The sequence below is a fragment of the Gekko japonicus genome, unplaced genomic scaffold, assembly GCF_001447785.1.
Source record: "Gekko japonicus isolate JY-2015 unplaced genomic scaffold, Gekko_japonicus_V1.1 scaffold534, whole genome shotgun sequence".
Classification (NCBI taxonomy): domain Eukaryota; kingdom Metazoa; phylum Chordata; class Lepidosauria; order Squamata; family Gekkonidae; genus Gekko; species Gekko japonicus.
In genome coordinates this window covers 569,052-582,918 of record NW_015172021.1, presented here as the reverse complement: position 1 = coordinate 582,918, position 13,867 = coordinate 569,052, and the positions used below count along the sequence as shown (strand labels likewise).

Below are 13,867 nucleotides of genomic sequence, written 5' to 3'. Positions count from 1 at the left end.
GCATGCGCAGGGGATGCTCTGTTACTTTTGGGGGGATTTAAGTATCCCCCCGATATTTTTTTCAGGTTTTAAGATTTTTGCGCACACCTGGGGACCGTCCCAAGTGTGCACAAAAATCTCCCTCCCCCCCAGGTGCCCCCGATGCGTGGATTTTGGTATCCTCACACAGGGGGCATCTTCGGAATTAGATATATAGATATTTTAAGACAAGGTATTCAAATATTTTCCAAATCATTTCTAAAAAATATGTATGGTATCAGATTGATCTAATTTCTGTGCACTGAGGACAAGCAAGTCCTAGGTTACAAACTGAACTCTCCAATGCAAGAACAAGATGCACTTCTTCCTTTAGGAGGTGCTATTGTCAGAAGAAAATAAAAAGGTTTCAGTTTTGTTTTTGCATGTGGGTGGGTATTCTGTTTGTAATAATTGTCTGGATACACTATATTTTTAATATGCTAGTTGTGATAATTTCATGCCAAGTAAAAATGTCCATAGTCATATTTTATGTTCCTAAAGTAACAGAATGACTTTCAATCTGGAAAAGAAAAAGAAGTGCTAATGTAGAATTTTTTTCAATTTTTCCAAAAATTTCCATTCCCCCCCCCAAAAAGGGAAAAAATGGTTTTTTTCCCAACCTTCAAAATTTTTGGAAATTTTACATCTCTAGTTTTGCCTGGGTTTGATGCACCTACCTGCAGCCTCCACATTTAAAGAGGCAGGTACTTGCTTGTGGGCGTGCACACACTTAACAGATGTACAGATGTACGGGGACATAATTCGGTTAGGAGCCAAGTAAAAAACAGAAAGAGACAGAGCGGCAAGGCATTCCGGGGACGGTCTCTGGTCAACTTTAACTGGTCGTGCTCCTGCCCCAGAGCACAGCTTTGCAGCCCTGGTTTACAAGCCGGCTGAATAACGAGAAGCCCTTTATGAAGCCAATTTAACCAGGAGGTGACAGAAAACATACAGCTGCTTTCCCCCTCAGAATCGCCTCACCGCTGAATAAGACTTCAGCTCCAATCTCGCTGCCAAATCCTACTCAGTGGAAGAAAATTAACCAGGTCAGTGGAATGGGTACTTGGCAGTGTCTGTCAAGGGGGCCCAGTGTCTCCTCAATTACTTGGACACAATGAAGTGGCAATCTTTACAGATCATCTCTCCCAAGCAGCACATTGGGGATGGGAGGAAAAGAGAAGGCTTTGCTGGGGGGGGGGGGAGATACGGGAAGGGAAATATGGATGGTGCAGCTGGGGGAGCGAAGTGGGAGAGAAGAGGCAGCAGAAGAACGGCTGCCCGGCAGCAAAGGCGCCTACATCTGACGTGCAGAGGGCGGAGAGGAAAGCTATCACAGTCCACTGCCAAAGTCAGGGAAGAGATGGAAGTCACCGCACTCCCAAGCACCATATTGAGAGACGGTGGGGTTTCCGGGGCACAAGCCCATCCCCCGCTGTGCCGCCAGATGTTAGCACCTGCAGGGACAGACACCCCCCCCACACACATATACACTTTTTGCCACCAGCAAATGCAAGCGGCAGCAATATCGAGACATTCCCAAATTGTTTTCAAAAATAATTAAATAAAAGAGGGAGAGAAGGCCCCTGTGAGTTGGCAGGTTTCTCGAAGGTGCTCCAGAGCTGCTGCTGATTCTCCCCCTCCCCTCGGGTAACCACCCAGACACGGCAAAGCCTGGCAGCGCCGCTTGTTTAAACTCAGGCAGCTCCTCTTCCTTCCGAGACCTCTATTAGTTTAAGCTTTAATTTAGATTAACCCTGGCACCCCAATTAACTGGGGAGGGGGGATGAGGAAGACGTGACGTATCGGAGCTCTGAAGCTCCCCGCCTTTTCCCTCTCAGGTTGACTGCACCCCTCTTGGTCCCAATGGTTTCTTATTAGTGCCATGTTAGGGCTGCCAAGCCGTGGCGGGGGATCCGCACGTCTTCACAGGATCCCTGCCGCGGGGGGACAGCGATACGCGTTGCACCGGCGGTGCAACGCGTATCGCTGTCCCCCCCGCGGCAGGGATCCTGTGAAGACGTGCGGATCCCCCGCTGCGGCTTGGCAGCCCTATGCCATGTTCATGTGCCAACTGCCCTCCCAGGCACTTCAGTGCAAGGTGATTACTACATCTTTTTTGCCACCCTCCGGTGTCATCTCACACAGACCTTTCCTTTGGCCAGTGCTTTCAAGTAACGTTTGAAATGTGGTACTGGAGGAGAGCTTTGCGGATACCAGAAATACAAACCAGTGGGTTCTAGATCAACTCAAGCCTGGGTTCTCCCTAGAAGCTAAAATGACTAAACTGAGGCTATCGTACTTTGGCCAAGTTATGAAAAGACAGGACTCGGTGGAAGTCGCAATAATGCCAGGGAACTTTCCAGCAGGAAAAGAGGAGATGGTCTGACTCCATCAAGGGAACCACAGAGGCCCTCAGTTTGCAAGACCTGAGCAAGGCTGTTAATAATAGGACGTTTTGGAGGACATTAATTCATAGGGTCACCATGTCAGAAGCAACTTGACTGTGTTTAACACACACGCAAGAGCGACAAGGTCACCCTGGCCCCAGAATGAGCTGATGTGAGACAGCAAGAACTCCAAGCCACATCTAGAGTTTCCAACCCTGCTCCCCAACAGGAGTTAAATTGTGTGTGTGTGTGTGTGTTCTGGTGCACTGGCATTTGTTTTCAAAGTGTTTTGTCCACATGATCGGGGGGTGGGGTGGGGGGGACAGGTCTGAAAAAACTGGTACCTGGAATCAGTCCTAACCAAATCTAGCCTAAGTTCTAAAGTCAACTCTGCCGTGCACTTCTGGGACACTTTGAGCAAGTAATTTCCCCCACCCCCCACCCCTACATCTGCAAAAGCCAAACATCATAAAAACTTGCAAGATTATCAGCAATGTCAAGTTCAGCGGAGAGGATTGTGATCCAGCACACAGCTGAGAACACTCAAAGCCCTGAAATTAAGTCAGCACAGCTTAAGAACATGTAACTGTGTGGTGCCTGGTGGCATTGCCCTGAAGCCATCAACAGCAGGGGCCCTCAACCTTTCTGAATCTGCAAGCACCTTTGGCATTCTGACACATGTGAAAGGCCTGCCATTATTGCTTATGGGGACGCTGCTGTGCTAAGAAAAAAAATATCATCATCATTATCAACAACATTTATACCCTGCCTTTCTGCCCTCTAATGGCAGAAAGTGAAGAGGACCTAAAGAGTCTCTTGCTAAGAATGAAAGAGGAGAGCACAAAAGTTGGCTTGAAACTCAACGTCACTCCTTGGCAAACAGAAGGGGAAGTCATGGAAGGAGTGACAGAATTCACGTTCCTGGGATCTAAGATCACTGCAGACAGTGACTGCAGCCATGAAATTAAAATATGCCTGCTCCTTGGGAGGAAAGCAATGGCAAATCTAGACAGCATAATAAAACGTAGAGACATCACCCTGCCAACAAAGGTCCGTATAGTCAAAGCAATGGTATTCCCATTAGTAATGTACGGCTGCGAGAGTTGGACTATAAGGAAGGCCGAGTGCCAAAGAAATAGATGCTTTCGAATTATGGTGCTGGAGGAGACTCTTGAGAGTCTCCTGGACTGCAAGGAAATCGAATCAGTCAATCCTAAAAGAAATCAACCCTGACTGTTCCCTGGAAGGCCAGATACTGAACCTGAAGCTCAAATACTTTGGCCACCCAATGAGAAGGGAGCACTCACTGATGCTGGGAAAGATGGAAGGTCAAAGAAGAAGGGGACAGCAAAGGATGAGATGGCTGGACAGGGTTATTGATGCAACGAACATGAAATTGAGCAAACTCCAGAGGATGGCAGAAGACAGGAGGGCCTGGCATGATGTGGTCCACAGGGTCGCGAAGAGTCAGGCTCGACTGTGCGACTGAAGAACAACAACAACAACAACTTTCTGCCCTCACGGGGGCCCCCTTACATTGGGAGACCCTGTTTGACCTATCTGGGTTTAAGTACGGTGGGAGAGGCACACTGCATGTCTGTGCACTGGGGCAGTTTTGAAAGACCCCAGAGTGTGTGTGTGTGTGTCTATGTGCTGTAGAAATGAGCCATAGCTGGGATTCCAGCAAAAGCGTGCGCATATGCTTTCCCACTGTGTCACTGAGCTTCTGAAGAGTGTGTAACCAGGCACTTCGCAAGATTTACATATACCACCAGACAGGAGGACGAGCATTTTGCTAGTTAACACTAGGCAGCAAAGGACATTCAAAGGTGCTTCAGGAAGACACAAACCACAACCATGCTCAAAAACATTTCAGGAAACAAAAAGAAGCAATCCCAGCATGCTTTTTCAGGCTGTGTCTCCCCCCCCCCAAAAAAAAAGCCTGCTTGGAACATTTAACTAGCAAAGAGGCAGTACCAAAAGCAGTATTTACCAGCCTTTCAAGTTACTATAAGAGCGGACAGCATATAAGCCCTGCTGTGAATTTCTTTTCCCACTGCTCTGGCAGAGGACATCTCACGTAGCAATTTATTATTTGCACGGAGTGTCAAGCCAATTCAATAAAGCTGAAGGGTCAGGTTATTAACACATTTGCTTTGCATGAATATCCACATGCCACCATTTCAACAGGGCCTCACCTGATGGTAAAAGTCATCGTCATCAAAGATCTCTTCATCCAGGTCTTTGAGATGGGCGTTGGCTGCAGCTAGTGGAAGGGCCTCCTAGAAGGACCAGAGAGAGAAAGAGGGAGAGAGACTGAATTTGTGAAGATTCACCAGGCTGGAATTTGGGTGTCAGTGTCCTTTGCAATCCCAAAGACTGGTTTCAGAAGTCAGCAGCTGACGGCCCCCAAGCTAAATCCCACCCGCTCTCAATAACTGGGTCTTTGGCCCCAAACTGCCAACCTTAAACTGTAAATATGTGCTGCAAACAGAACAAGGGGGCTTGGTATTATGGTGATTATCCACCTTTCTTCCTTATGGAGCTCAACATAGCTTACAAGATACATAAAATAAAGCACATAAAAATAACACAAAATGAAAATGTGTTAAATTACAATTTAGGACTGTTGCAATCAAATGCAGTCCTAAATAAAACTGTCTTCAACTGGGTTGGGGGGGGGGGAGAATCCCTTACCGTCTGTCCTGGCAAAGCTTCCGGAAGCGGCTCAGGCTCCCGCAACGGCTTCCCCAGCACCCTGTAGACCGAGCGCTTGGTCTGCGTCCGCCGGAGTAATCTCTCTTTGTCCATCAGAATATGCTCAATCTGAGTCAAGATTGAACGCTCAAAGGCACCAAAACCCTGCAAGAACATTAAGCAGTGTCAGATAATGTGGAAAGCTGCTGCTCAAGGCACTGGCCTCTATCTTTCTGTGTCACTGGATAAGCAGAAAGCGTTGCCTATGAGACGGGGCTTTAGTTTGGGATTTGGGCTGGATTTCGGTGCGGCAAGGGTTTTTTATTTATATAGCTACTGTCCCCAAGGCAAGCGGGAAGACAGAAAGCCCTAGTTAATAGACTGGTTTCTCAGCACAAGTGCCAAATAACACCCCCCCCCAATATTAACCCCTTAATACTGGCTGTGCAAACCTCTCTCAGGAGCATAGATTCAGGTGGAGTAGCCGTGTTGGCCTGAAGCAGCAGAACATAGTAGGAGTCCTGGGGCACCTTTAAGACCAACACAGTTTTATTCCTGGTATGAGCTTTTGTGGGCACGCAAGTCACGGCACTCAAACTTTGCTCTCAGGAATGTTCAAGTGACTGATGGTACAAGTCAGCGCAGCTCCCCTAGGCAAGTTAGCTGCACATGCGGACAGATGTACATTTCTGTCAGCGGTGCATTCTCAGGCAGGCAAACTTATTTATCTGTTGCTGCAAACAGCCTTTATTTTTTAATGGTTTTCTGGCAGCTTCAGATCATCATCAGAACTGACATGATACTGCAGTCCAAAAGGTCCAGTCACACAAACGGAAGCCTCACGCATGCCGGGGCTCCTTCAGCTTTCATTTGACAACTAACTTATTGCAATCGCATTTTCTCTCTGCTCGAGGGCAGGTTTACACATGCTAGAAAGCGACATGGCAAGAAGCTAGAAGGGACTGCACCACTCTAGGCTGCAGGTGGCAGATTCCAGTGACGAAATTCCTTCACGGACAACCCCCACTCACCCACATTATTTCCATACAAACAGAAAACTAGCAAAGCAGGGCAAAAGCTTTTCTCTTTGCTTGCTGTCCTGCTTTTCTATTTGCAGAGAGTTTTTAAACTTAAGGAGACATTTACCAGCATGCAAGCCTCCATAGGGATGGGCATGAACTGGCTCACAAGCTAAAATTCATCACAAATTTTAGCCCGTTCATGGTTTGCAAAGCAATGTATGCAAACTGAAGGGCCACCATGAACTTCTACAAATTTTGATGCAGTTCATGAAGAGCAGAAAACAGCTTGAAGCCATTTAAAACCCTGCTTTCTGCTCCCCACCGTTTTTTGTGGGGAGCAGAAAGCAGGATTTTAAACTTTAAATGGCTTACAAACCGGTTCAGTTTGCAAACCAGCCTATCGGTTTGCAGTTCAGCTACAAACCAAACTGCAAAAATGCAGTTCATGCTCATCTATCAGCTAAGCTGCCAATAGTGTGGTGTGTGTTTCCCTTTCATGTACATTCTTTCCCTGGCGCTTAATTGCCTCTTCGCTGCAACGCATATCTCCCAAGGCCACTGGAGGAGTAGCTGTGTCTTTGACCAGCAAGAGTCGTGGGAAGCATCTTACCTGTTTTGCTTTTGCAGCCGTTAGTTCTCAGCTTAATGCCCGCACGCGGGAACCTCTGTAATTGGGTATTCCGGGGGGGCGGATATGAATGTCCTATAACCTATTATGCGCATAGAGAGCCCGCCATTCCTAACAGTGTTCCTGTTACTGCATCTATAGCTTTTCAATAAAAGTAAAACCTTCTTGGAAGCGTGTACTTGGTTGATTTGCTGTGGGTCCTGACATCATCCCTAATCCTCCATGACTCTACCTAGCTAAAGTCACACAGCCCATTCTACCAGCTCCAGTCTCTGCCACATAATTCCCCTGCATGTCTGAACCAAGTGTCAATTCAGACTGTAGGCAGCTGGTGGGGAAGGATGGTGGCTCAGCAGTACAGCCTCTGCTTGGCACGCAGAAGGTCCCAGGTTCAATCCCTGGCATCTCAAGTTAAAAGATCAGGTAGTGAAAGATCTCCACCTGAGACTCGGGGCAGCCACTGCCGATCAGGGTAGACAACACTGACTTTGATTGACCAAGGCTCTGATTCAAAAGAAGGCAGCTTCATGTGTGTTCATGCGGCATGCAGATGTCCTTGCTTCCCAGGAAAAGGGCTGAAGCGACCAGCATTCCTAGCACATTCTGCTTTCTCCTCCTCTCCTGGAAGATCAGCTCAAATGCCCAAAGTTTACAAGGCTCCATTTCACTTCTTAATTCAGTGCAAAGGCAGGATTTTTAAAAAAATTGTTATCAGTTTCCTTTATAGCCCACCTTTTGCCCCACAACTCGTACTTTCATTTGTTCAACCAGTACACAATGCTTTTAATTAGCACCAAACATATGCCAGTTACGGCAGCGGAGCACACGCATGCCCACACTAAATAAAAAGATGCGATTCCCGAGGGCTTGCAAGTCATGCTGTTGTGCATCCTTCCAAGAACGCGGCAATAATACACTGTAATTGAGACTGCCTTACAGAACAGAAGGATAAGGGACTGCCAGGATTGTGTTCAAGCTATGCTTACGCCAAGAAAACCTGGGAGCTGCAACCTCTATAAACTACAAAAACTAATCAAATTTTCACCCATTCCCTTATTGCCTAGGCTGGGTTTTGCCATGAAGAGGGTCTGCCCGTAACCTCTGGGACACCCCCCCCCCCCAGCTGCCTCTGAGATTTCAAGCCTATGTCCATCACCTTTATTGCTAAAACACTGCCTCATCTAAACAACGGAAGCCAAAGTGTTGAACACAATCAGATGCTCACATCCACCGTAGCAACACAGAATGCTCCGAGCTGGATACAAGCCTGGTGAACAAGACTTTGTCATATGAAGCTGCCATCAAGGTCAGTATTATCTACTCAGACTGGCAGCAGCTCTCCAGGGTCTCAAATAGAGAGGTCTTTCATATTTCTAGTACCTGATCCCTTTTACTAGCGATACCAGGGATTCAACCTGGGACTTTCTGTATGGCAAGGAGAAAAGCTCATCCGCTGAGACATGGCCCCTCCCCAACTTCCTACTGCATGCCGTTTCTACCACCTGCACCTAGAAGTAAACAGAAAAGCCCCCGTGCATGTGGGTCTCTGTGCTTGCACTAGAGCAACAGGATCATGCATAAAACAAAACGGGCGTCCAGCAGCACCTTCAAAGCTAACAAAATTCATTTCGGCATCAGTGCTCCCTCTCTAAGCTGTGGAGTCTTGTGAGCAAAAATTCTACTTTGGGAGCTCCTGGCATTAAAGTTGTGAGTGAGCAATTTGGCTACTGCATAAATTAGTCTGCTCTGGAGCCATCCTTCCTGAGCCGAGACAAAAAGGTGTGAGCCGGAGGCTAAAAAACTGAGCCCGCTTACACTAACTCATCTTAGAGGGAACACTGTTCGGCGTACACTTTCACAAGTCAGAGGTCAATTCATCTGAAGCGTGTGATGAGCCGGCTTCTCATTCAGGACAGCTGATGCTGGAATAAATTTTGTTAGCCTTCAAGGTGCCGTTGGACTCCTGTTTTGCTGTGCTGCTACAGACGGTCATGGCTACCTGTCTGCAATCCAGATCACAGCCTGTAGCTCACCCAGTGAGACCTGAAACCAAGCTTCCCAAGGTCTACAACTAAGCACATACCATTTCTGAGAGCAAAATACGCTTTTAAGAAATTAAACACACACACACGGGTGTGTCATTTTGGGAGATAATCCTATTTCAACAAGATCTGCATGACAAAACCTTCTCCAATAATGACCCGCACCTCAGGACGGCAACTCCTAGTCGGGAAATTCCTGGAGATTTGGGGGTGGAGCCTGGGGAGGAAAGCATTTCAGGAGAGGAGGGATGTCAGCTGGGATGTGATGTCATACAGCCCGCCTTCCAAAGCTGCCATTTCCTCCGGGGAAACAAATCTCTGCAGCCTGGGAGACCAGCTGCAATTCCAGATCTCCAGGCCACGACCCAGAGGTTGGCAAGCCCTCCCACACCCTCTAACTGCTGCAGATGTGCATTTCTTGCCTTTCCCAGTTTGCCAGAAGCCAGCTTGGTCTTGTCGTGCCACTTCTGCAAGGTGCTGTTCCGATAGGCCCGGAAGTCGGCAAATCGCTTGGCTGCAAACTCTGGGTATTCGTCCATCGCAAGCTTCCGTTTAAGCGGCCTTTTTGGCAACCTCTCCCTCTTCGCGTGTTCTCCTTCGTCGTCGCTCCCGCTTGGGATCTCTTCCATACTAAAGCAAAAAAGAAACAAACCGAAACATAAGGCACTCCGGTGCTAGGAGCCGCAGTACAGGCCTGTTAGCAAATTTGGATGGCCGAGGTTTCAGCTAAGGAGAGCGAAGCGGCCCTGCTGGAACAGGCCAGGGGTCCTTTCTGGCCTAGGATTCTGCTCCCAGTCCCAAGGAAGGGCCTTCCCCACGCCATGGAGTTTCGTGAGCAAAAATCTTACTTTGTGAGCTACGGGCATTGAAGTTGTGAGCGAGCGATTTGGCTCCTGCAGATTACTTTGCTCTGGAGCCGCCCTGCCTGAGCCGAGACAAAAAATGTGTGAGACGGAGGTAGAGATGTGAAGGCCCGGAAAAAAACCGGAAAAATTCGGGAAAAAAACGTTTTTTCCCCGTTTTTTTTCCTGAAGATTTTTTGTTTTTTTCCGAAAAATTGGAAAAATTGAAAAAAGAAAAGAAAAGAAAAAAATGATTATGGAACGTTTTATTTTAACATGATGAATAAAATATTTTAAGACAAGGTGTTCAAATATTTTACAAATCATTTCTAAAATATATATACATGGTATCATATTGATCTAATTTCTGTGCACTGAGGACAAGCAAGTCCTATTTACAAACTGAACTCTCCAATGCAAGAACAAGATGCATTTCTTCCTTTAGAAGGTGCTATTGTCAGAAGAAAATAAAAAGGTTTCAGTTTTGTTTTTGCATGTGGGTGGGTATTCTGTTTGTAATAATTGTTTGGATACACTATATTTTTAATATGCTAGTTGTGATAATTTCATGCCAAATAAAAATGCCCATAGTCATATTTTATGTTCCTAAAGTAACAGAATGACGTTCAATCTAGAAAAGACAAAAGAAATGCTAATGTAGCATTTTTTTCAATTTTTCCAAAAATTTCCGTTTTTTCCCGAAAAAACCCGGGTTTTTTTCCGAGCTTCAAAATTTCCGGAAATTTTACATCTCTAGTCACGGAGGCTAAAAAACTGTGAGCTAGCTCACACTCACTCAGCTTAGAGGGAACATTGGCCTTCCCTTGACATCCGTCCCTAGAGGTACACTGCCACTGTACGCGGAGGTTCCATTTATTTTCAGGATTTATATTTCACCTTTCTTTTTAGATTTTCAGTGGCAGCTGACCAGTGAGGCCAGACAACCGCCACTGACGAGACTCTCCCTCCTGTCTCACTAATGGCACTTTTGGCCCAGAGAGACGAACAGCAATTGACCGGGGCGAGGGGGGCGACCAGGAGCGCTCTGGCCCTGCAGCTCTCTCCATCATCCGCTAAACTATCTGTGGCTCCCACGTCCTTATTCTCTTCTAGGCGTCTAGTCCCGCTTCAAAGCAGTCAAAGGCAGGGCCGTAATTCCAAACATCACATATCTGTCCCTACCCTGCCCCATTTTCAAGATGCTCAGGACGTTATCATTGCTCCTTTTGCCCCCAGCCCCAACCCAGGCCCCTGGCCACAGCTGCAGACACTAATCATGCATTTGGTGACGGAGTTTTGTCTTCTCAGTCCCCGAGTCGCTCCGCTTCGTTCACTTCGCCATCACCCTGCTTGTCATTCCACGCCTCCCGCCACCACCCTTGGTCCTCTTCGTTCTGAATGAAAAGCCCCCCAAACTCCGTAGCCTGCGTTCTCATAAGGCGCTCCAGCCCAGCTTAATGTCAGAGGGTGGCCATATTGGTCTTCAGTAGCAGAGTGAGAGAGTCTAGTGCAGTAACGTCTTAGAGACCAACAAAATTTTCAGGGAATAAGCTTCACTCCACTTTGAATCTCAAAATCCTGTTGGTCTCTAAGGGAGGGGCTGCCCTCGCATGCAGAAGGTCCCAGGTTCAATCCCCGGCATCTCCAGTTAAAAAGGACCAGGCGGCTAGTGATGTGAAAGACCCCTGCCTGAGACCCTGGGGAAAACCACAAGCAAACTCTGTGATATGAACAACATTTATAAGATTTACATTGCTTTTCTAAAACTTTATAAAAGTGCAACAATTTATCCAACATTCTTACTTGTAATCCAATATTTAAAGGAGGTGTCAGCTTCTTAAATTCAGCTCAGCATTGTAAATTCTTAATTACCTTCATAATATCCTGGAATAAGGTAAAGGTAAAGGTTCCCTTGCTCGAAAGCCAGTCGAGTCCGACTCTAGGGTTGCTGTGCTCATCTCCGTTTCAAAGCCGCTGTCCGAAGACGTTTCCGTGGTCATGTGGCCGGCATGACTAAACACCAAGGCGCACGGAACGCTGTTACCTTCCCACTGAAGTGGTACCTATTTATCTACTTGCAATTTCTTGCTTTCGAACTGCTAGGTTGGCAGGAGCTAGAACTAGAGATGGGAGCTCACTCTGTCATGCAGCACACTCGGGTCTCGAACTGCTGAACTACCGACCTTCGACAGCCTGCAGTTCAGTGTCTTAACCACTTGAGCCACCGCAGCTCCACATCCTGGAATAAACCATAATCAATAAAACTCCACCTGAAGCTGCATGGAAAATAGTTATGTTAAACTTATAATAATTTCGTTTTTGTAATAATTTAACCTTTAGAAAACTTACTTCTGGTTCCATAATAAGTGTTTATTTTTGGAGCAAGCCAATCCTCTGTAGGTACAAAAAAGCCTCCTGGATTTTACTGGCCATGTTCTCCACAAACACCAACTTATTTAGGTAGTAGCAACCCAGTTCTTATATTTTATCTGGCTAAAGTCTTCATTTTCTGGCTGGCAAATGCTCTCTACAACTAACTGGATCCAGACACTATAAAGACTATACTAGTTAATATCATGCAGCTGCATGTTGAACATTTGTTTCTTATAGTAACATGACGTTATTGTAGGCTTAACCTCTGTAAATATATAAACTATTTAATTTCTTATACTGACATGATAATTAATATATAAATACTTCTTTACTCCATCATACGTCTACATCCCCAAAGGATACAGCACAAAACAAAACAAAAGGGATCACAGATATCCACAGGAAAAAACCACAAGCAAACTCTGTCTGAGTGGCCAATGCTGACTTTGATGAACCCAGGGCCTGACTCAGTAGAAGGCAGTTTCATGTGTTCACATGCGCCACTGCACTCAGATCCAGCAATCTAGCTTAGGGAAGTGAATCAGTTTAATGAATATGGAAACAGGGACCCTGGGAGGTGCTGGCGTCGCCCACTGTTTACCTCTCTGCTTCTGCGGATTGCCCGCCAACCACCAGATGCTGCGTGCCTGAATACTGGTAGAGCAGCTCGTCCTGAAGATCCACCAGCGCTCTCAGCAGAGCCTTCAGGGCTTTGTGATCTGCAGGGGCAAAATGAAACCAGGGTTAGCCTCCCTAAGAAGATGCCTGCAGGCAAGCTGTGAACGTGGGAAGAGCAGGGGGTGGGGGGGGGATACATTGAACACCACAGGCATTAAAGGGGTGGCTCCCTATCCAAGATATGCAGACGTGACAACCAAGCAGCTGCACTTCAGTCCTGAGCATCAGTAGAAACACAATGCTATTATCAGAAGATCTTTTAATTCTGCACGCCCCCCCCCCCCCCCGGAGATACGTTACCAAAGTGATCTGAGAACAACAATAGCTCTGTGGGGACAGACCAGTCACTCAAGAAGTCCAGCATTCTCTTTTGCACAGAAGATACCCAGTCCCCAAAGGCATCTATACATCTGATTCCAAACAGGGCCCCAAAGCGCAGATTAAAAAATGTGTGCGGTGGAGCACTGCACAGATTTTTTTTTTGGGGGGGGGAGAGGTTCAGGGGCTGCCAGGTGCTAACTTGCGAAACGGGTGCCAAACCAGACATGGGTTTCTTCCTGTTCCTGTTCTCCCCCCGCCACTGGCATTTCTGAACATGGATGTTCCATTCAGTCACTGATGGAACCTACCCTCTGTGGATCTACTGAAATCTCCTCTTAAAGGGCTACCATCATGATGCAGAGAGTTCCACAAGTTAAGCAAGTGCTGGGTGAGGGACGACTCTCTCTGCTTCACCCATACTCTGCTACCCATCAACTCTGTTGGGTGCTCGTGAGTTCTAGCATTTGGGGAGAGGGAGAAGTTCTCTCTGCATTTGCCACACTGCCATTTGATGATCTTTTGTCATATTCCCCGTCATGATCTGGGCTGTGCCACCAGAGGCCTACTAGGCCCAGGGAGCCTGGCTAGCAGTAGGTGAGGCTGGGCCCACAACTCCCAGAAGCCCCTGAGGGGTTTTGGAGCCAAAACTGACCAATAGGAAAAGAGGAGGGCTTGGAATAAAAGATCTGGTGCAGTAGGAAGAGCTGTTCTTCTTCCCAGGAAGAAGGGACTGAGGCTGCTGTGGGGGAGAGACCCTCATCCTGAGGGAAGGGTGACTAGTCTAGTGCCACTTGAAATAGTGAGCTAGGGACAGTACATATTTAGACATGTTAGGGCATTTGATTTCTTTTCTTTTCAC

General features: G+C 47.1%; 1 protein-coding gene across 1 annotated transcript in view; it reads right to left on the bottom strand.

The window, feature by feature from the left end:
• AATF (apoptosis antagonizing transcription factor) overlaps window positions 1-13,867 on the bottom strand; it is a 154,044-nt gene that overhangs the window by 61,456 nt on the left and 78,721 nt on the right. Inside the window, exons 5-8 of the mRNA XM_015420509.1 lie at window positions 12,611-12,728; window positions 9,217-9,424; window positions 5,103-5,267; window positions 4,604-4,687 (exon numbers count right to left, since the gene is read on the bottom strand). Coding sequence (XP_015275995.1) covers window positions 4,604-4,687; window positions 5,103-5,267; window positions 9,217-9,424; window positions 12,611-12,728 — 575 coding nt within the window. The remainder of the gene's footprint in view (window positions 1-4,603; window positions 4,688-5,102; window positions 5,268-9,216; window positions 9,425-12,610; window positions 12,729-13,867) is intronic.